General features: G+C 39.4%; 1 protein-coding gene across 12 annotated transcripts in view; it reads right to left on the bottom strand.

Annotated features, from left to right (window-relative positions):
• The window catches only part of lmo7a (LIM domain 7a), a 59,515-nt gene that overhangs the window by 24,357 nt on the left and 13,648 nt on the right, over positions 1 to 21,510 (bottom strand). For all 12 annotated transcript variants that reach the window (XM_017302097.1, XM_017302070.1, XM_017302068.1 and 9 more), the window contains 4 exons: positions 15,173 to 15,279; positions 5,961 to 5,991; positions 3,097 to 3,210; positions 1,077 to 1,296 (listed from right to left, as the gene is read on the bottom strand). In XM_017302097.1, coding sequence (XP_017157586.1) covers positions 1,077 to 1,296; positions 3,097 to 3,210; positions 5,961 to 5,991; positions 15,173 to 15,279 — 472 coding nt within the window. The remainder of the gene's footprint in view (positions 1 to 1,076; positions 1,297 to 3,096; positions 3,211 to 5,960; positions 5,992 to 15,172; positions 15,280 to 21,510) is intronic.

Here is a 21,510-nt window from a genome sequence, read left to right as displayed (position 1 = left end):
AAAAAAAAAAAAAAAAAAAACTTCCACAAGCCTACCACTAGATGGTAATAGATGTTTGTTTTCACAAATGAGAGTCAGCTTTTCAAGACAGCGGGTCTTCCCAGTTCACAAAAATTTCATCCGTCCAGACGGATGAAATGGATTTGAAATATTGAGAGATAAGAGGGTCTAGACCAGCGGTTCTTTAGCTTTTAAGAAAATAAATATTACCTCACGAAATATTAGGTGTTCCAAGTTCTATCTAATCCAAACCTTTTAAAACAGTACAAGAGCCTCAGCAAGAAAGACAGAGAAAGAACAAAAGAAAAAGAGAGAAGAAGAGTAAGATAGGAAAAGTGAAGCAAACAAACACAAACAAAGAAACAAAGCAGAAATGCCTTCTGAAGTGAGAATCTAAACAGTCAAAGACAGAGTTTGGTAACAGGTAAACCAATTTAACCTAAAAATCCAGCATGGTCGATAATTGCTTAAGCTGCAATTTTTAAGCTGCAATGTCCTAAAATTTTCTTTAGTGCTTGAATGGAAACATTGCAGAAGGATGCATTGCCATTGGACTGCAGCCTATTGTGAACGGTAAGGAAAGACGAGGTAGGGTAATTTTATTCACATAGCACAATTTCAACAACAAGGCAGTTCAAAGGGCTGCAGTAGCCAATGAACGGTCAATGAGAACAACAGTAACTATTACTGGTTTCATCCAGAGGAAAATAGACACCAGCACTTGTTTGTGGTTCATTTTCTCAGAGTTTTTATTTTTAAATATTCTCAACTGCACTTCCTCTGTGAGTACTGCTTTCTTGAAACAAAGATCAAAGTGCACAAAGCACTGTGGTCACAGCATATTTTTGTCCATTTGGGGTGTATTCACTCTATGTTATTACTAATTAACTTATAAATACTTCACAGTCAGAGTACCGCAAGTGGTATTCGGACCACAGTTTGAGAGGTATGGATCTAGAGGCTCAGTGACTCAGTACTATTTAGAGTGAAACACAGATTTAAAAAGAAAAACCCAGTCAATTTAGCGGACGAACGACACAAAGGCAAGAAAAAGCGGTTTGAATCGTCTACTGTACCCTCGCTGCTGCCTTTGAGAGTGGCGTCAGATGAGATGCTGTGGGGTCTCGAGCCCAGCGAGTCCAAACTGTCCAACGAGTCGTCCCTCCTGTGTCCGCCTCCTCCGCCTCCTCCACCTCCTCTCAGGGAATAGATCTCCACTCGCTCAGAGTACCAACTGTCTCCAAAACCGCTGTCTCGAACGCTGGAGCCCTTCTGACTGTTTGATTCCTGCAGAGCCTTTCATGCACACACAAACACACACAGTCGGTCACACATTTGCTGATAATAGGGTGCCAGTTATAATATTTACCTTCTCTGTTGCTGTCCGTTGTCAACCCTGTTTCATCTGCTTTAAATTTTGAACCATTTCAAGAGCTTCCAGTTCAGACGAGCTAAGTGTCTTGTGGAGTTTTGCAGGTAGACGAGACAAATTTGGCCAAGACCTAACAACAATGTTCCAGCTGTCAAGCGTGGTGGTCATAGCATCATGCAAAGACCTCTAAAATCTTTAACCTCAATTCAAATCAACATCCAGACAACAAAAACTTGGTAGCAATGTGGACTTCAAATAGGACTATAGCACCAAACACGCATCAAAAATGTTGTGGGAACAGATAAAAGTGGACTAACGTTAAGTTTTGCCGTTGACCGAAAGGGTACCGAGTGAGAAAGAAGTCACTGCTATTAAAATCAACACGTTCCAACTCAACTAAAATTGTCAGTTGCCCTCATGGACAAAGGGTTCATAGCCAGAGAAGACAAAGATTGATCTGTGCGGACTCAGTGACATAACCGACCGCAAACCGACATTTAAACTGGCTTAAATGACTAAATCAGGCTGACATTAACCGTCTCTTCCCAAAGCGCTAACCTAAAGCCCCTGAAAACTAATGTGCCCTGTTTAATAGCAGGGTGAGCGGCAGGAAACCCTCTGCTTGAAATTAACTCTTCATTGAATAGAAAGAGTAGTCAAATATCAAGCTAGAAAGGGAAAGAAAGAAACATCCAAACAATAAAGAATTAAAAGCCTCAAAAGTACTTCAACCAATAATGACTGTATGCAAAATGACAGAAATAACGTGGGTGCTTAATACCTTTTTTATGCCTAAACACACAGTCCGTAACGCATCTAGATGACACTGTGCCAGTTCTAATATTTAGCTCCTTTGAGTGTGTAAAGGGGAGGAGGTGCGCGGGATCTCCCAGGTAGATTTTAAAGTCTGTGTTGACGTGGTTACTGTAAACATACAATGAGTTACAATGGGTGACGGATGGTGAAATCTGCATCGAAAAACATCATCATTTCTTCCTCCCTGCCATCTCTGTCAAAACAAACTTCATCCCCACACCCTTAATGACTGTGTTTACTACAAGACGAGAACGTCTCTGCACACAAACACATAAAAGCCTCCTTAAACACGAGGGCACTGAACAAGCCAAAACGTGTCAGACGATTTAAAGAGAAAGACGGTTTTCTGATCTGTAATCTTCCGAATCCTGCCAGACAATAGAGGTCAACAAATTAAAACCCAACCAAAACCTCAAGAGCCACTGAACTTGGATTAACGTGGCTAAATGTACAAAATGTGCCCTGACCAACTCCTATTACCAAAAAATCCCTGGAGTGAAGTGGATTACAGAGGGCTCACACACAAGCTATAAATCCACGCGAAACACAAGGTGCCAAGTTCAACACTGGCACGGGCAGGACGGGAGGGACGGAATGCCTCTCTCAGGAAAAGAAGTGGCTATTTTAACATGTGAACTATGTGTGCCGCGTTGTAAACAAGATGAAAATAGCTGAGTCAAGGGATCAGGTCACTTATGACTTAACGCAATGCTGGTTTCGCCGCCCACCAGAGTGCGCCCCCCCTCGGCCGTCTGTGGCCGTCCTCACGCATAGTCCACATACCAGGGAGGATACACAAATGTACTGAGCAGTGACTGTAAAAGAGGATTTCAATACACGCTGACAGCTAAGCCTTCAACAGGTACTAGAGCCCAGAGGTACAATTACACCTTCGAAAAGGAATTCACCTTGTACAGTGCGGTCCCCAATAATCCCTCGAAGGCCTTGAAATTTAGGTAAGGTCCATCATAGAAACGATCACTCTGAGCTCTTCTACCCAGCCAGTAAATGGTGATTAAAACCTGGAGGCAAAAAAAACAAAAAAAACAGACAGTAAATATAAAAAATAGCGGATAGCAAAATTTTATAATCATCAGAGAATATACAGCTCTGGAAAAAATGAAGAGTTCAGAGAAAAATGTTTGGTTTCTCTGAACCGAAAATTTAAAGTTTGGTTCAGTTAAAAGGTTAGTATTGTTGTTTCTAAATGAATATAAACTTCTTTTCTTTGCATTATTTGAGTTCTGAAAGTATTTGACCATTTCTCATTTTATGCAAATAAATACTAAAACTTTTTCTTGGAATTTCAGAGACATGTTGTCAATAGTTCATGGAGCAAAAGAACAATGTTCATTTTACTCAAGCATATATATATATATATATATATATATATATATATGAGCTAAGTTTCTAAATATATATATATATATATATATATATATATATATATATATATGAAGAGTTCAGAAATCAATATTTGGTGTTATAACCATGAGGTTTTCAAAAGGGTTCAGTGCAGTGGTCTTAATTTTTTCCAGAGATGTATATTTATCAAGCAATGGCAGCACGTTTGCCCTCAGTGGTGAATGATTTATGCTGTTCCAAGCAGGTGATTGCTCTGGTCTGATTTCTAGGCTCGTTTAGAAAACAGCACATCATAAAGCCGTACAGCTAAGTATACAATTTCTCCAACAAATAAGTACACATCAACAGCCTCCTACATTTAATGTGGCTCTCAATGACATGTAAGGTTAAACCCCAAGTTCAAAATACATAGAGACAAAATTGACATAGGGACATTTAGAAACTTAGCTCAAAACTTTTGACAAACATCCATCAAAACAGATTCATAAAACATCTTTATAGTGTTTCCACTATTGTCCTGTTTCTGTGTTTATATACCATCTGAGAAATTGTTGCAGTTTGTTAACTATGCACATTCTTACTTTTTTTTTAGACAAAGCTATGCTCAATTTCCTACTGCAAAACTGTGATAATAACAGCCATCAGACCTCCTGCTGAGCTGTCATTTCGTATTAGTATACTGCATTTTATTTCATTTTGTTTTTAATTTTCTTCTTGTTTTGGATTTTCTTTTGTATTGTGGAGCACAAATGCATACCAAAGATTTTGGTAAACAAGAAGCATTCATATATTGTGCAAGCATGCATAAAACGCTTCACAATTTTTTTTTCTTTTTGGCAACTTGTAATTGCAGATGCACTGAGAAAGAAAAAAATCAGCTGGTGACCAAACGTTTCAGCTTGACCAGGCCCGAACAGTAATGGTTTAGTCAGAATACAGTAATTAAATATTTTTCCCGTTAAGCCCTTTCAGGTCACGCTCTTCGGTGCGGATCTTGTGACTGAAGAAATAATTCTCAAAGTTAGTCCTACCAAAGCTAGCTTGTTGGCGCGAACAAAATACTGAAATGTTGATTGTTTTTATGCTTTTGAGCTTTAGGCATGGTCTGTCGTGCTGTTTGTTGGATTTGAAAAATTTTAGCAGATTTTTTGAAGGTTGAAATCAGGATCAACACTCTTTAGGGACAACGCAGAAATGCTTTTGTTTACAGTTGGTAAATGCTAACCACGCTAGTTGTTTAAGGCTCTTTAATCGTTTTATTTTTTGTCTTTCAAAATAACAACCAAACCTTTTATTTTGCAGCGATTCCTCACCACTGCTACAAACACATAATCAATCATACAATGAGTCAGGAAGTCTAGGAAAAATACTTTGAACACTGATAAACAGAGACTGAGAATCAGCTGAAACACTTATCTTCAGGTCAAAGCTTAACTGGAGGTCAGAAATCTGTTCAGTCCACGTCTACCTTAACTTGTCCAATAAGAGTGGATAAAAATATGTTTTTAAATATCTTCCTTTCGCCTTTTGTTCTTTCAACTATTTGAATGAATAGTTGAAAGAACAACTATTCATTCAGTTGTTCTTTCAACTGAATGAATAGCAGCTAAAATGCTCCTATGCTAAAATGCTGCGTGTGAGCATTTTAGCATAGGAGCTAAAATGCTCACACGCAGGTGAAACAAAAATATTCTCATAATGTGTTGACATATTTAATACAAAATGTGCTAAATGTAAAAATAGAACTGCTACTATGTCTTATCCTAAAGCAAGCAGAAGAAATAAAATGCTTATTAGGCACACACCTGTTTTATCTAATCTTATATAGACTGTGCACCATAAGACACAGTGTTTACCATTTACTTACATTTCAATATATCCCTTGTCATGCATGTTATGGTTACAGCTTAAAAAAAATCTTTGCTGATTGTTCTAGTATGAGTTGTGCAGCGAGGTAAAATGGCCTTTATTAGAAATGCTTTTCTGTGTTTTACACAGCAGAAGAGGCAGTTGAACCTTATTATTGTGGAAATGACAATTGCATTTAAATTCTATATTCTATTGTAATTGTTTGTAATTATGTAATTAACTCTATAAGAGAAAGGAATAATTGCCGTTAGTATTCGGTTTTACTTGGCTCTCCATTTAATTAGTAGACTCTGTCTCTATTGGTCAGCATTTTTCACAGAGTTATTTATTAACAAGTAGTGGTTCCGTGTTTCCCTCTATTGTTTGTAAAACATTTCAAATATAACAGTAGAAATGAACAAGGAGTGATATGCTTTAGAGACCATAACTTCAGGTACAGTCCCTGACAGCACCGTACCTGAAATAAATCAAGCTGTACCTTTTTATAATTACCTAACAATTCACAGTCCGACAGATGATTTATGGGAAAACAACTCACATTTTTCAGCCTCCTGTTTGTCTCTTGATGCCTGTGTGGGAAAAGAGCAGAAAGGAGAGATGTTTGTGTAAAACTGCAAATGACAATAAAAGAACAGAGGGCATCGCTGTGAGCTTTATGTCAGCTGGGCAGTGAAAGAGCTGGAAGCTGAGAGCACAGTCCTGACTTTTGTCAGCCCTCCGTACAACAACACACAGAGGCAGAGAGAAAAACAAACATCATTTCTGAAATGGAAAAAAACAACAATAACATCAAAGCACACCAGAAACTGATTTTTTTTTTTTTTTAGCTTTCAAATATGTAGAACTAACAATAAGCTGCTCGAAACATTTGTTTGACTTTAAAGAAAGATTCTTGATTATTATTTTTATGGGAATAAAACTAACAACTGGAGAACGAACTCTCTGAAGAATTGGCTGAGCTCTTTCTCTCTTTCTGTGGCTCAGCAGTCTGACCCGACTGTCAGTAAAACACCTAAAAGGGAAAAATCTGACTTCCCATGGAGACAAAAACAAAACCCACAGCGTCATCCTGGAAGGCCTGTATGACTCTCACCTTTGTGCGTTTCGTGTCTACCTGTCACTTACGGTGACAGATGTGTCCATCTACAGAAGAGTGAGAGAAATGATTTACAGTCTTGCTTCCGTCTCTGCTGCATCCAACACGTTCCTGATTTAATGCGGTTGTGCTGATAATATCTAATAAGCAGACTAAAAGTATGCGCCTTTGAGGCCATAATCACAGAGTGATGTAAAATTCAAATAACACCCTCTAGTGTGCTGACTGACAAATGCTTACTATCATGATTCAAGCCCTGCCAAAAAAAACTACTTCTTGATTATTAATATTTTTGGAATCATCGCAGTAATGTTTACAGTAAGTGCTTCAAACAAATATTCAACTTCAGATCTGAGAAGGCTTCCTTGTAATTGACTGGCTTTTATAACCTAATGACTAAGATTTCAAAAATTCACATTTGTGAATATTACTTTCTCAGTTATCTGCATCTTTTGTTTTACAACCAAGAATGAGTTGTGACAAGTTTGAGTTTAAGAAAAACAACAGTCTTTTTTTTTTTTAAAGAAGCGATAACAGGAATTTAAGAAAAATAAATCCCCTGCTGCCACACTAACACTGCTGAAGATCTTTAAAGTAGAAAGTACACAAAGTATTCAAAGTGAAAGCCCCACTTTCGAAAATCCAACTATAAACAATCTGCACCTCATTTGTAAAAATCAAAAAAAAAAAAAAAATCAAGTAGGTAAACGGATAAAATATGTTGGCAGGAATGTGCTGAGAAAAAGCAGCAGCATTTAGGAAAAAGCTATTTTCACTCGATTGTGTTTTGGTGTAGTGTTACAGCTAGTGGCACGAGAGTTATTTATCGTCAAACGAATAGAAAGGATGAAATTTAACACCAGCAAATTCTCAAAGCAAACACGGTGCTGTAACCAGGGGATAATAATTCCAAACACGCCTTAATCTCACTCAACAACAGAGCAGAGGGCAACATGGCAGACAAAGATCACAGAACTGAAAGTCGGTTCTCTGCACTCAAAGCAAAGTGAGATATAAATACAAACACATTTACCGTTATTATTCATCAATAAGTGTCATCGGTACGTTTAAATCTTTTGGAAATTGCAAGAAGGATTTCTGCTGAAGCTAAGTGCAAATATTTGCCATAGAACTATTGATAAAGCACAGCTATAAGTGCAGACAAAAATATTTAAATATGAAATATTTTAATATTTCATATTATTAAAAGTTTCTCACTAACCTAGTCCGATGATGAGCCTTGGTAGGACTCAACACACTGCCCAACAAATCTTCAACTTTGCTGATAAAATTAGCCAATAATAACTCAACATGCACAGAGGCGCTAATGAATACACTCTAAAATATTTGGCACAAAGCAGACATCCAAAAGCATTAAAAATGCCATTTGCTTATTTTTTCTAAAGCAATCATTCATGGCAAAACTGCTACTTTTCTAGCTTCCTGCAGCAGCAAGCTGAGCTGCAGGGCGAACATCGGTTTGTCGTTAAGAGGCAGTGTTATTTTTGTTTTATTTCTTCCTTCATACTACTGCACATACATCTGCGTCTCGGTAAATGTATTTTTCTTTGCAAGTTCTTCATTGTGCAGTAGCAAAGCTTCTAATAAGCTTGTGAGCCCAAAAGTAGATATGCATTTAAAACTACCAGCGCAGGAGGTTAAACTATATTACTTTAACTGCACTATAACTACATGAAACTATGTGGAACTATATTTACTCATCTGCCTTTGAGGATGAAGACTTTTCATGTAGAGTGTATTTTTTTGCCACTTGGTAAAAGCATTTAAGTATCACAGCAGCTGCCTGGACTAAATCCTGGGTCTGTACCAGCAACACTTGGTGAGGTCGTCTCTCTAGCAAGCTGCCAGGTCGTTGGGAACTTTCTCTGTTGGCTGTCAAGTTCAGTCCCCCCACCCCCAAAACAGCTGTGCTGTGTCGGAAAGAGATATACAGTCAAGTCGTTGAGTTTGCAGCTAACTAATGCGCTCCGTGGAGCATGTAGCTCTTTGTTTGTATGTCCAAAGTGAATGTTGTGTATTTACGTGGAACTCTTTCCTCTTAAGTGAGTTAAACTGCTGTGATTACAGCACTGCAACCTTCAACCGCTTATGGCATTTCACTGGATGGGTGGCAGATCCCCTTTCCCACCAGTGTGCGTCATCTCACACGAGGAGTTTCCAACACGGTCATTTGCCAGAAGTGAAAATTAAATTGAAGTGGACAGGGTTTTTTTTGTTTTTTTTTTCAGTTGGGCCATGCATAAATTTATAGGCAAAGAAAAAAAAATACAGCCAGCAAAGAAAGAATCAAACAATGCTTTCTTGTGTTTTTTTTTAAACAGTTGCAAAGTATTATACTTGGAAATAAAAGGAGATTTAAGGTCATGCATTGGGAATAGCAGCAGCTGAGCAGAGGAGTAAACAAAAACATCTCTTTTTTAACCCCCATCCCCCAATGCCTCAGGATTCGCACATAGATGTCAGAATCAGCTGAGCTCTCATATGATGAAGCAACATCACTGGGGAAAAAATAAACACATCAGGAGTCTGGTACAAAAACAGCACAGAGTGTACAACTATAAAAAAAATAAAAAAAACATCCTGACACAGGACCAAGTGACAAAATAGCAACATTTTCACACTTGCACCCATTTTCCATTTTATTAGGTACACCAGATGCTTGGTTTGAACTTCAGCAAGTCATCTTCTCCATCCTTAGATGCCTAAATTCACTAAACAGCTCCCATGTGATTGGCTGAATCTTTATTATTAATGCCTAATAAAGTGAAGGGCTATTAGATCCATCCATCCATCCATCCATTTTCTTTACACCCTTGTCCCTTAGAGGGGTTGGGAGGGTTGGGCTATTAGATGTTTTTCTTTTTTTTAACAAATTTGTTAAAATTCATACACACATAATGGATCACTTTTAATATTACTGGTAATATCTGTAAAGTATTCATGATGACATGAAAAAAAAGGTTTTACTGTGGACAGACACCACACAATAGAGAACATCAAAAACCACATTAAAGATGAATAATTAACATCTGACAAGCCTTTTAAATCATTTTCACGAGGAGTGAATGTGAGTTGCGCCAACACATAAATTAAACAAAAATGCAAAAAAGGAAGTAAGGGCACATGGGCTACTATTCAAATTTTAGACAAATTATTTTCCTAACAAAGAGCAAAGGAAATTCTCTTTCCAATTTCCTATTTTCGCTTGTGCTGCAACACAAGTGAAAAGACATGGAGTGATGAGCAAAATATGTGAAACCTTTTCACATGGCCTGAAACTATGTAAACAGCAACATCCCAGCAAACCTGCTCAGCTTCATCAACAATGTCACAGACAAGCAAGTTACTTCCCAATAAATGAAAAAAAAACTATAAAAACACATACCTTAGAAATGAAAATCTTTCACTCTTTCAACATCTGTCTCACCACACAAATGAGAAATGAATCTGATTTATATATTTTTTCCTTTCTCCGCTTTATTAACCTCTGCTGCGGGTTGCAGCAAGCATCCAAGACAATCTCATAAGTGCTAAAAACAAAGTTGCTCTCAGTTTAATTAGTGGAATCAGCTGTGGTTGCGACAGTGTTGGACATCATTGTGGTGTGCTTATCTGAGACACAGCAGCCTCTGTGGGCAAGGAGCAGGGTGAGGCTGGCATTTCCCTCTCCAGCCAGCTTACAGAGCACAAACATAACCCTTGTGTTGGGCCTGGTACAGCTGGGGGTCACAACTGGCAGACGAGGAAACTTTAAAGGTTGCTTGGCATTGCTCCTTGTTCAGTTACACAACTGGACAAACAGTGATGGCTGTGCCTTTTACATAAAACCATGAAACCTAATGGTTTTGTGAAACGTCGTCTTCGCACCATTAGTGCACAGTGAGCCACACCCTCAGTACCAACAAACTAGGCGTGACTCTCGTTCTTTCTACGCAGTTGAACTTAGCTACTAATTTTACGCAACTTAATCATGCCTGCACAGGATTTGGTGCAGTATATGTCCAACCTTAAATACATTCTGTGTGGCGAGTGAAACTTTGTGAGGAAAAGCAAAAAATGTTTTTTTGCGGTAGTGCGGACGTTTGGTCTGCAGCCAAACAAAGCCATTACATAATGAAACCACATTGTATAGGCACTCCTCTCCTCTGTTCTGTAAAAGATGCCCTTGAAATTCCTGAATGGTAACATAAACCTTGATTTACCTGTCCATCTTAAATAGTTTCCTTTTATTTTTGTTGTTTGGGAGAGCAGCAGTCACATCTTGTCAATAATTTGCTCAATCAAACTGTGGAAAAAAACGAGACTTTGGACTTCTTTGCAGGGGGTTGATTTTCTAAGTCACTGGGGTCAATAAGCAGATGCCTGGGTTTCTTATTCAATTAAAAATAACAATCCAACTCATATCCAACCTATATATTCCACTATATACACCTCTACTGGCCTTGAATTCAAATAGGGGACGTAAGGGACATACACAGACACGTATGAGGGGAATATTGACATTCTGGTCACTTACAGGCAGCAAAAAAATAAAAAATAAAAAATTCAAGTAACTTCTGACTTATTTATGTATTAACCATGCCCACAATGAAGTTCATATGTGAGACATGAGAAATGAGATTTGATTGCATATTATTTTGATTCTTAAGTAATTTTTTCTCAGAATGAGAGACATTTTTCTCACAATATACTGCTTTGCTTGTGAGCTTGTAGCTAGCAGCTACAAGCTAGCAAACTTAAGGCTTCAAAATAAGTATGTGGCATATTTAAAGGTCATGGATGAAGTACTTTGGTTATTTGATAGAATTATAAACCCCTTATTTAATTCTTTTCTTTAATACATTTTATTTCCATCTAAAAGTACTGATTTTGCAGTGACCCTCTTCTCACCTTCCTATTTCTTTAGTCGTCATTTTGCAAAAGTAGACATTTGTTAATGTGGCAACATTATCTTTGCACTTTTTGGTACGGACTGTACAGAGTGTATACATTTCAGACTCTCTTTAATGACACATTAAGACACTTTTTTGTTGGGCCAAGACAAAGAGAAAAGCTACATTTGACAGGCTCGGGGAACAAAAACAAGTTTTAACCAGCTACACGATTCTGATCGATGAGAACCTTTAATAAAGTTACGCTGGTGGATCTCTTAGGTCGTCTTTATGATGCTGATGCTTGTAAGCTTTTGTAACAAGGGTTGTTAGAATGAAAAACACTTTAATGGCTCATAAAAAATGTTGTAGTTTTTCGACAAAATATCGTCAAGGAGACCAGGTCCCAGTAGCTGTCGCAGTAAGTCGACCAGGAGTTACTCAGAAAGTGCCTTCTTTTTAGCACTTTCTGGTTGGCTGGTGGGTTTTATTCAGTATAGAGCGAAAAAAGAAAGACAAGATTTGAGGAAAGCCACAAGCCAGGTCTCACACCCTCCCAGCTGAGACAATGTTTGCCAGCATTACGTAAAGGTACAGTCCCCCCTACATCCTGCTCCTTCTTTATTTCTCCAGGGTTTTAGTCTCAGTTGTGCAGCCCATGAAGCATAATTCCCAAAATAAATCTGCGAGTCAACAGGCAGTGGGTGGTGTCGAATTCCACCAAATATCTTTAAATTCAATGACTCATCTGGATTGCTGCAGTTTCCTGTGGAGATGACGAAAAGTAGCAACGCTGGTTTGGTGAATCACAGTCTCCTGCGATGCATCGGATCCAGTCTGGTCACAATTTTAAACAAAGGCGTTACATTTGCTCGGTATTTTTTTTATGACAATCTTTAATTGGTCCGAGTTCTCCGGCACAGCCACCCCTTCTTATCAGGGTGTTGCTCAATCACAAGAATTTGTTTAGCTGCAATAAAATTTTGATACCGACCGAGCTGTTGATTGATAAAGGTCTTTATCAGGACAAACGTTGCACAACACAAAGCAATGCAGCATAGCAGGAAGGTGAATACTACAGCATCTTCACAGCTCAAAGGTCAGGGAAGATATTCAATCTGCGTTTATGGCTGTCGTAACAAGAGCGTTGCGTGAACTGAACTGTGTTCTCAGCACACGTTGTGTCAGTCAATTTCGTGGCAGCTTTGCAGCGCGCCACAATGATATGGAAGACCAATCACCGGAAAAATCAATGAGGATTGTTTTTCACCAAAACGACTCCAATTTAAAGCAGTTGCATGATTAGGAATAAGCAAATTAATTAAATTAACAAAGTAACTAACTGGTTGGTCAACAAAAAGCCAAAGAATAGAAATAACCTTGTCCAAAGCTTTGTAGTCCTGCTTTTATCTGATTGTTAACTGTCTAAATGATTGCATCTGTAACAATAACTGATGCAATTAAGTCTTACAACAGTACAAGATGTGACCGGAATGAAATGATTTTCAGCTCAACAGTGTCTGACTGAACGCAAACTCAAATATCAGACATCATTTTCAGCTCCAAACCTGAGGGAAAACTGGATGTAAAAACCGAATGTGAAAGTTAGCATTTTTTAGCAGTAGTATAATTTGTTCAAATGACATCAGAGGAGGCAAAAGATAGATACAGAAGTATAGCACTAAACATTATTTTCTACATATGTTTAGACATGTCTGTGGTTCATCACATAGCTAATAGCAAGGCTAAATGTATTATATTAAAATTATCCCAATTTATTGATTTTGGCTTTAAGCTTCAGCTTACTATTTATTATGCTGGATTTGGAAATAGTACATTGATGATCTTCATTCTCTGGTGAATACACATTCTGGCTGATGTTTATAGAAAGTAATGCCAAATAGTGTTGATTATCCTCATCCCCCCAACTCGAAAGATTATCTTAAAAAGGAAAGAGAAAAGTGAAATATTCTGAGATCAAAAAGATTAAAGAAAATCTTTGATCTCTAATCAAACAGAATAACAACAGTAGAAACAAAATCCAACAGCGCTAAGCAAAGCACCTGTCAGGCTGGGTGTAAGGGGAGTGGAGGCTGGACAAACACCAGGATTCAGACAGCTGATAGAGACAACTTTCTCTCCCTCTCTCGCTCTCTCTCTCTCTCACTCTGGAGCTAATTTGCCTAGACTCTGATAAGCTGCACAGCAATAAAGCCGTTGGATGCACGTCTGCAGCCTTGTTTGGCATTTTTGACTCATATTACTCTATTGTGCACCGCGTCCCTTTGACTGCAGCGACGTAATTATACCTTTAGTCTCATCTATGGCCACTCTCAAAAGAGTGAAAGACAAAAAAACAAAACGATAACAAAGAGCACAAACAGCTTCAGGTTAATTTACCAAACGTGATGCTTTCCAGCAGCAACAATGTCCACATTCCTGTATGAAAGAGCAGCTAAAACCCAACCCGACTTTAAATGCCACATGCAAACAAACGCAGGTGTGCTCTGAACGACTGTACGCCGGAGCAGGACGTACCGATAATCTATTAAAAGCTCGTCCACTGTGAGCGCCGACACCATTCCAATCAATCCAGCTTGTCAAAGTGACCCCCCCCCCCCAAACCCCAAAGAGCTAAGAATAGAACAAGGGGGAACTCACTCACTCGACAGAAGCAGAAGAACTTTGAGGCCGCTTATGTTTTTTTCTCTATCCGCATTCACCTACTGATATATTGGTTTGCTTCATCTGGCTGCCATTAAAAGGAAGAGAATTTTCTGATGTCATACTGAGAGTGCTTTACAGCCAATACCCTGTGAAAATCTTATGCAACGCTCACCGCATCAAAGTGTTATCGTTACATTTACAGCCCTGATTTAGACGTTTAGTGAGCTCCATCTGAACACAAAGTGTCATCTGCTGTGGGCCGAGGGTGTGTCTCAATAAAACGGAAGACAGATTTGCTTATTTGGAGTCCATATTCCAGTCCGTGAACAGTACATCCTATGTGACAAGCGCACGCACACACAATCGCACACACATGCCGACTGCGCATGCTTTATTGTTTTATTGGGATGACACTTTGGAAGGAATCAAAGCAAAGAAAACGCTCCAGGAAGTGGAGCTACTTTCTCAAGGTGATAACGCCTGAGATGAAATTAAACGGCGCAATTATGTGGCCAAGCTAGGTGTGACTTGTTTGACAGAAAGTACACCAGAGCCAACTGAAGGGAAACCAGCTAACTCTGGATGAATCCCCTCAGCTTGTTGCTGTATGTGAACACTGTAACCTCGTTTGAGTCTTGAACAACGTTCAAGAGTTTTTGTTTTTGCTTGCACAGCAAAATACTGTATAAACTGTCCATCTCAGCAGACAGACTGAAAGTTAGAGCAGAACTGGTTGGTCGACATGCCTCCCTGACAGGTGGCTAACTGAAAACAAAACAATGCGTGGAACGGAAAATTAATAAGCCCAGTGTGTAACTCCAGCAAGATGTTGTCTGATCAGACTGTTAAGTTAAATTATAATATCACTCTCACATCACCTCTGAGTGCGTCCTCCTGCCCGTTAGACGCCATTCCATTTGAAAGAAGCACAAGCAACATCTAAATACAGCCGGAGTCACACTTTATGTGAGGAACCTCACGCTTCATGGCACTTTAAAGCGAGAGGTAAGAGTACGGTGAAAGATGGCTCTCTTAATGTACAGTTTAGCCTGAGGTGAGTGGGTGTAAAGCAGTGTTCGCAAGATCAAAACTTACTTTACTGTCACTCTGGTGGACAAGTCCTGCAGATCCCCGGGGTGAAAGAGCTGCGCCTCCTTTAGTCCAAGCTTCCCACAGGCCTTGAGGAAGACGTTAAGGTTGTCCTGGACAGAGAACAAAGCAGGTATGATTGCCGTCCCCCGTGCTCAGACGCAGAAAATAATCGCTCCAAAAAAAAACGGTGAGGGGTGGGAGGAAGAGAGAGACAGAAAAAAAACAACTCCCTGACAGGGAACAGCCTACAACTGATTGCTTCCAAAGTTCAGGTCACCACAGGGAACAGCGGCTTGCAGGGAGGAGCGTGTGAGTGCAGCAAATAAGAAGTGACCCGAAGCAGAACACACACACACAGATAGAGAGACAGAGAGAGAGAGAGAGAGAGAGATGAAAGAAGAGGCGGGGGTTGCCTGACAGGAGCTGAGTGACAGAGGCAAAGCCACCTGTGGGATGGATTAGGGTGGGGACCAAACCAAAGCAGGAAGAATGACATCAGAGGCATGTACAAGTCCCACCCAACCTGCCATGCAAGTGCAAAAGTGACGCACGCAGCAGCAGCACATGGCCTTCTTCTGCTACTTCTTCTTCTTCTCACACCCAGAAACTGCACCCTGTCCTCCCTGCCAAGCCTTTTTTTTAATCAAAACATACCTGAGTAGTATTTTGTAGACATTCAGTTGCTATGAAACATGAGGTCGGGTGACAGGGGCGGACAACTATTTCCCCGTAGCTATTCATGAAAACGTGGGAGTGGAAGAGGCGGTTTGTCCTCCGACACCGTGTCAGTCCCATTGCATAAAGGTTATGTCTGAGAGCGCAGGAGCTGCACAGATGTGAGCCGGAGGACGTCTTGTGCTATAAATGTGCGCACGTCTCACGAGTTCAAAATAAACCTTCCAGTACAAAAGCACCATTGCTTTTCTGGATTGTGATTTTTTTGTTTGTTTGTTTGGTTGGTTTTTTGCTTCGAAAGGGTTTTGATGTGATCGCAACATTGGCTGGGATAATTAAGGGCTGGGTGGCTCTATATTTATGTGACAGACATTCTTATTAGTAATTAGTCAAAGAAGCATCTAATCTCCCAACATTTGCATCTTAATTAATACTTAAGAAACAAGCTGAGGAGTTTACTGAGGGGCGATGGATCAGTCGGGTGGGAAAACTGTCACCCTGAAAGCATCATGACACTGTTGAAATGTTCTCACCTTTTTTTTTCTTTTTTTTTTAATAACAAAAGCTATTAAAACATTTGCGATATTTATAAAGCTTTAAGTTGTCAGAGCAAAAAGCTGAGCGATTTTCTCAGGCTCTTAGCAAACCCATCATTTGTTGTCATTGCATGCCTCTCCTGTGTGCATTTCACCGACCCTAAATTTATGACAACATCACCGAGTACAGCCTGTATGTATAAATAACAAAGGACACATGACAGTGAGCTACCTATTTGGAAAGTTTAACTCCATTAACTCTCTTTAAAATGTTTACACACCTTTCTACACCCTCAGTATTGAAAGCATGAGATAAATGTCTCAGCAGACAGACATAATTAGTCTCGACTGAACTAAAACTACATGATGCTAAATTACAAGGAAAGGGCCGGCGAAGCACAGCTTTAAACCATTTATGGTTCCAAAAGAGCTGCAACTCTCCAACGTAGCATTTAGGTGATTACATTGCTAGTTAATAAACTGGATTATGTTAATTCTATGTGTCAATAAAATGACCCCACAAATCCCTTATATGGTAACTGAATATATTGACAATTATAAAATCTAAATATGAACACAAAGATGGAAATGGAAACAAAAAAGAAATTAACTAAAAAGATGTCAAAATGTCTACTGTTAAGTTTTTTTTATATCTTAACTAAATACAGATACAAATTTAAACAGCTATAAAAAGCAACTTAACAAATCTATTTGTTCAGTCATGAAAAAAAAAGAAATATTATTCTATTATTTTTTAATATTAGATCTAATACTTAATCACACCTCTACAAATTACTGTAGAATAAATATAGCTGATTTTTTAAAATTTATATGTAAAATTCATTCATGTTGAGTAACTTCTAATTAGCAATATGTGATTTCCTGCTTCAAAATGGTATAAACAGGAAATGACAACGACTCTTTTCTCTTAGTCACCCTTGAAATTTGAAAAGCACGACATTTAAGAATGACAGATGTCTGAAAAATAGCTACTATAATTTGCCTAAACTTACCAATTGCTACAATCTGACTGACAATTAAAAGGGTCAGGTATGGTGGAGCATCTGAGATGTTGGGGCCTGATTCTCTTTCAAAGGTAAGCGACCCGACGGACATCAAGACGCACCTCAAAACATTAAACCAATAGAAACACTAATAGAAATCCAGCACTAACACACACACACCCACCCTCACACACACACACACGCACGCACACACGCACGCACGCACGCACGCACGCACACACACACAGCATTGAAAACACAACAAGGACAATTTAAAGACAGGTGGATGTTTATGACTGCGTTGCACAGCCTCCATCTTTACAGACAATGCAAGTATGTGGAATATGAGGAAACCAGTCGCTGTGGTTTCGAAAGCAAAATGTTTTTTTTCTTTCCGTCCTTCCTTGATTACAGGATCTTAACTGCTTCCCTTTGTCCTTAAGGACTTGCCAACAATCTGTGGGTGTTTATTGACAATGGGTTGCAGCTCTTCCTGTTTCTTGTAATTCAGCCATTGTGTTCGAATGCAGCCTTGGATGACTCCTATTTAAAAAGTGGTACCAAAATCAAAAGCAGGATCTAGACTTAAGAAAACCGTTTTTTTTTTAGATTAAACTTTGCTTCTGTCATTTTTCTAGCATAGCAGACATTTGAAAAGGGGATTTGTCTGAAAAATGACAAAAGCCTTCAAGTCAACATAATTATTCATGAATAATTATATATAAAAGGACCACACAAACCATCAGATCAGTCAAACTCATTTTACATAGTTCCTAATCACCATGGTCCAGTTTTCCGGACCATGGTGATTACCTACCCTACCCTCTCAAAAACCAATATGCCTCCTGTGATGCCACAAAAGGAAGGAGGCAACTTATTGGAATTACGTTTGAGTACATTCATAAATATGTATCCTTTGTGTTTTGTTTCCCTTTTTTTTTTACATGTTTAAAATCAAATCCAATCGCTTTACAATAGAAGAAGTTCAAGTCATTAGGAAGGGTGATGTCCTTGTTAGCGTTTTACCTTAGCTTTCTACGGCAACATCTGTCAAGGCTCAGAGGTCACTGGGGTCAAATTGTGGTTCAAACATGTAAAGTTGAAACCCGTGCAACTGAAGTGCAACAGAATTTATGTCAAAATTGGTCAAAAGTCTCTCATCCGCCAGACTGTTTACCAACACTTTTTGTTCAGCTGGTTACTTGTGCACCAATGTAATTGACACAAGCACACAAAAAGGAGATGGAACTTATTTAAAGAAACTTCTTTTAAACAGTGGAAGTTCATATTTCATTACCTATCAATGTCGTCTAGTCAGTGCATTGCTAAAAAAGGGTAATCTAATGGAGACTGGAAAAACACTGATTCAAGCACTTCGCAACAAGGAAGAAAAAGATTTGCCTCACAGGTTGTCTGACTTAGCATTTTATCCTTAAATGTGCATCTTGATGTCCCTCGGGTCGTTCGTCGGGTTAAGGACGAGGATTACTATCAGATTACCCTCGCACAACCTAGGAAGCAAACATAGCATGGAAAACTATGCTTAAAATATCAGGCTACACACTTCCAAATCTTGGGAAAAGAAAGTAAGAGGAGATTGGAATACTTGACATGCTGCCACTCCTCAAACAGGGCTTTATTGAGCCAGACAGTTCCAGCAGTCCGATCCAGTCATAACATGCACCCGTAGAACATAAACACAGTAACAAAGCATGGTCAAATGCCTGTCATTGCACAGATGATTACACACACATCTACATGTGTAAAGACACCCTGGGGCCTATCGAAACTGCCTGCTTGTCTCCTCCTTCTGGTACCTCAACTCACAAAGGGGTTGGTGTATGCAGAGGACATCCAGTACCACACCAATTACTGTGTATTTTGGGTGGGCAGAACCAGGCCCAAAGCCGGGGCTGAGATGGTCCAAACCCACAGCCTGCAGAGTATGAAATGTGCTGACAGGAAAAAAAAAAAAAAAAAAATTCACTTGGACATGAGTAAAACCAAAGAATAGACCCAGGTTGGGAGCCAGCATTGCTAAATATTCCCATCCCTCCCTTGGGATTTTGCTCTGCCAGAGTTTTAAGCTGGTATCAATTTAAACCATTTAAAACCCTTCAGATAGCAAAAGTAAAACAACATATGGTGATGGTGATGATGATGATGGCAAATGTTCACATATAAGTGGCAATGAGGCGTAGTTACAAATAGCTCTTCTTCGTCAGGTTGGTTTTAAGTAACAACCAATCCGACAGAGTAGGGAATAAAAAGCCAAAAACATTCCTTTTCCTGTTGGTCAGCTGTAAGAAGAGTAGTGGGGGACATGATGTGGAATCAAAAAGTGTAGAAGAAGAGGAGAAGGTTGGAGGAGGACGAAGAGGATTAAGAAGGAAAGGAAAAGCAAAGTTTATCCTTTCCTTTTCCTTACCCTTCTTATTTTTCTTTGTCTTCCTCTGCCTTTGTCTTCTCCTGTGCAGACTGCAAAAATGGATTTAAACTGAAAATCTGACCAATTTGATCAATCAGAAGAGCCACCGCCCCCCAGCTGACAAATCCACCCACTAAATGCAGAGGGAGAGCACAATTTTCCAGTGGGAACTGTACAAATGGTTTGCCTTTTCTTGTCTTTTCCACTTTTGATTGGGTATTTTTGCCACATAACACAGTGAGGACATTTCATCCACTTGGCAAAGAGATGAATTGATCCGAATTTAACGCTATCAGATGCTACGAAGGCTAGACATATATTAAAGCTAAGCTGCTCTGTTTTATCCTTTTGAACTTTCAACTTCTGTTTTGGACTTGGGAATGTTGGCAGCCTTTTGTAAATCACACAAATTGTTAAAGTTCTAGTTTCTCTTGGGTGGTAGCATTTAAACTTTAGCCTAGCTTTCTGCCTTAGCCATGTATGTTTAGAGCATTCTAGTTAATTTTGTTGTTTGAGCAAACATTATCACCACCAGCTGGTGGCTTATAAGTATAAGAGTAGTCTGGCTTGAAATAAAAGGCATTTTGCAGATGTAGATCTAGTTTTATGAATGAAAGAAGAATGCTTGTTTAGGAAAATGCCACAATAAGGCCAACTGAAGCCCTCATTATGTCAACATTGTATACAGTGCCGCATTTCAGCTAAAATTGGCCTTGACAGATCAAAGCTTCAGAAAAATGAAGACTGGAAGTCAGCGATTGGTGTTTCTCTACTTTAAACACCGCCTAACACTTTATCCCATCCTCACACTCCCTGCTATTTTTAAAGACTGCAGATAGCAAGACCACTTTACTGCTGAGGGAGTAAAGTCTCAACAACTCTCAGAGTGAGAGTGAGTAATGTTTGTCGGGAGAGCATCCAGCCTCGCTCCATGTGGCCGGCAGTAATGGATAGCCTCAGGCCAGCCAGAAGCCTTTGGAAGGGGGAATTTATGATCAGGTGGTTTCAGGTTTGCGTCCAAGCCTCGGAAATACCACACAAGCGCCGCGATGGAGCCGTACCCATTACCTCAGCAGGTGCCCAGCCTTTACGTCAACACAGCAAATGGCAAAAAAAAAAGAAAAAAAAAGTTGATTTTGCCACAAAACACATATGACACTTTATGATTTACAGTCTGTTTGTTTTACTGACGACGTTTGTTGTCTCATGAACATGCTGAGACACACACATACACACACACACGCGCGCACGCACGCACACACACACTTGGGAGAGGGATGTCTATAATTCCTCTAGACAGCTGGACTCAATTACTCCCACTAGAGAGAGCTTTCGCAGGGATGGGTATTAGGTAGGTTTTCAAGCCTCTACTTCCCGAGAACTTGTTTGCAGGCACTCCCAAAACATCCATCTGCAGAGAGCCATGGTGGCCCAAAAGCCTTAACTGGAAGATGTGCAATGTGCCACATCTTCCAGTTAAGATTTATAACTGGCATCTTAAAGAGTTTAAAAGACAGACTGCTCCATCATTCAAAAACCCAGTTTTCAAGAATGACATAAAACCTGATTGGACTACTTTGGAGATGCACTTGATTAAATGGTAAACAGACTAAGCTATAGTACTTTTGAATCTATACTGACCAATTAAAACACCTTTCTACTGGAGTCACATGCAGCTAACCACACTCACAAATGCAC

Source organism: Poecilia reticulata, linkage group LG2 (assembly GCF_000633615.1).
Source record: "Poecilia reticulata strain Guanapo linkage group LG2, Guppy_female_1.0+MT, whole genome shotgun sequence".
NCBI classification, from domain to species: Eukaryota; Metazoa; Chordata; class Actinopteri; order Cyprinodontiformes; family Poeciliidae; genus Poecilia; species Poecilia reticulata.
This window is presented reverse-complemented; position numbering and strand designations above follow the sequence as displayed.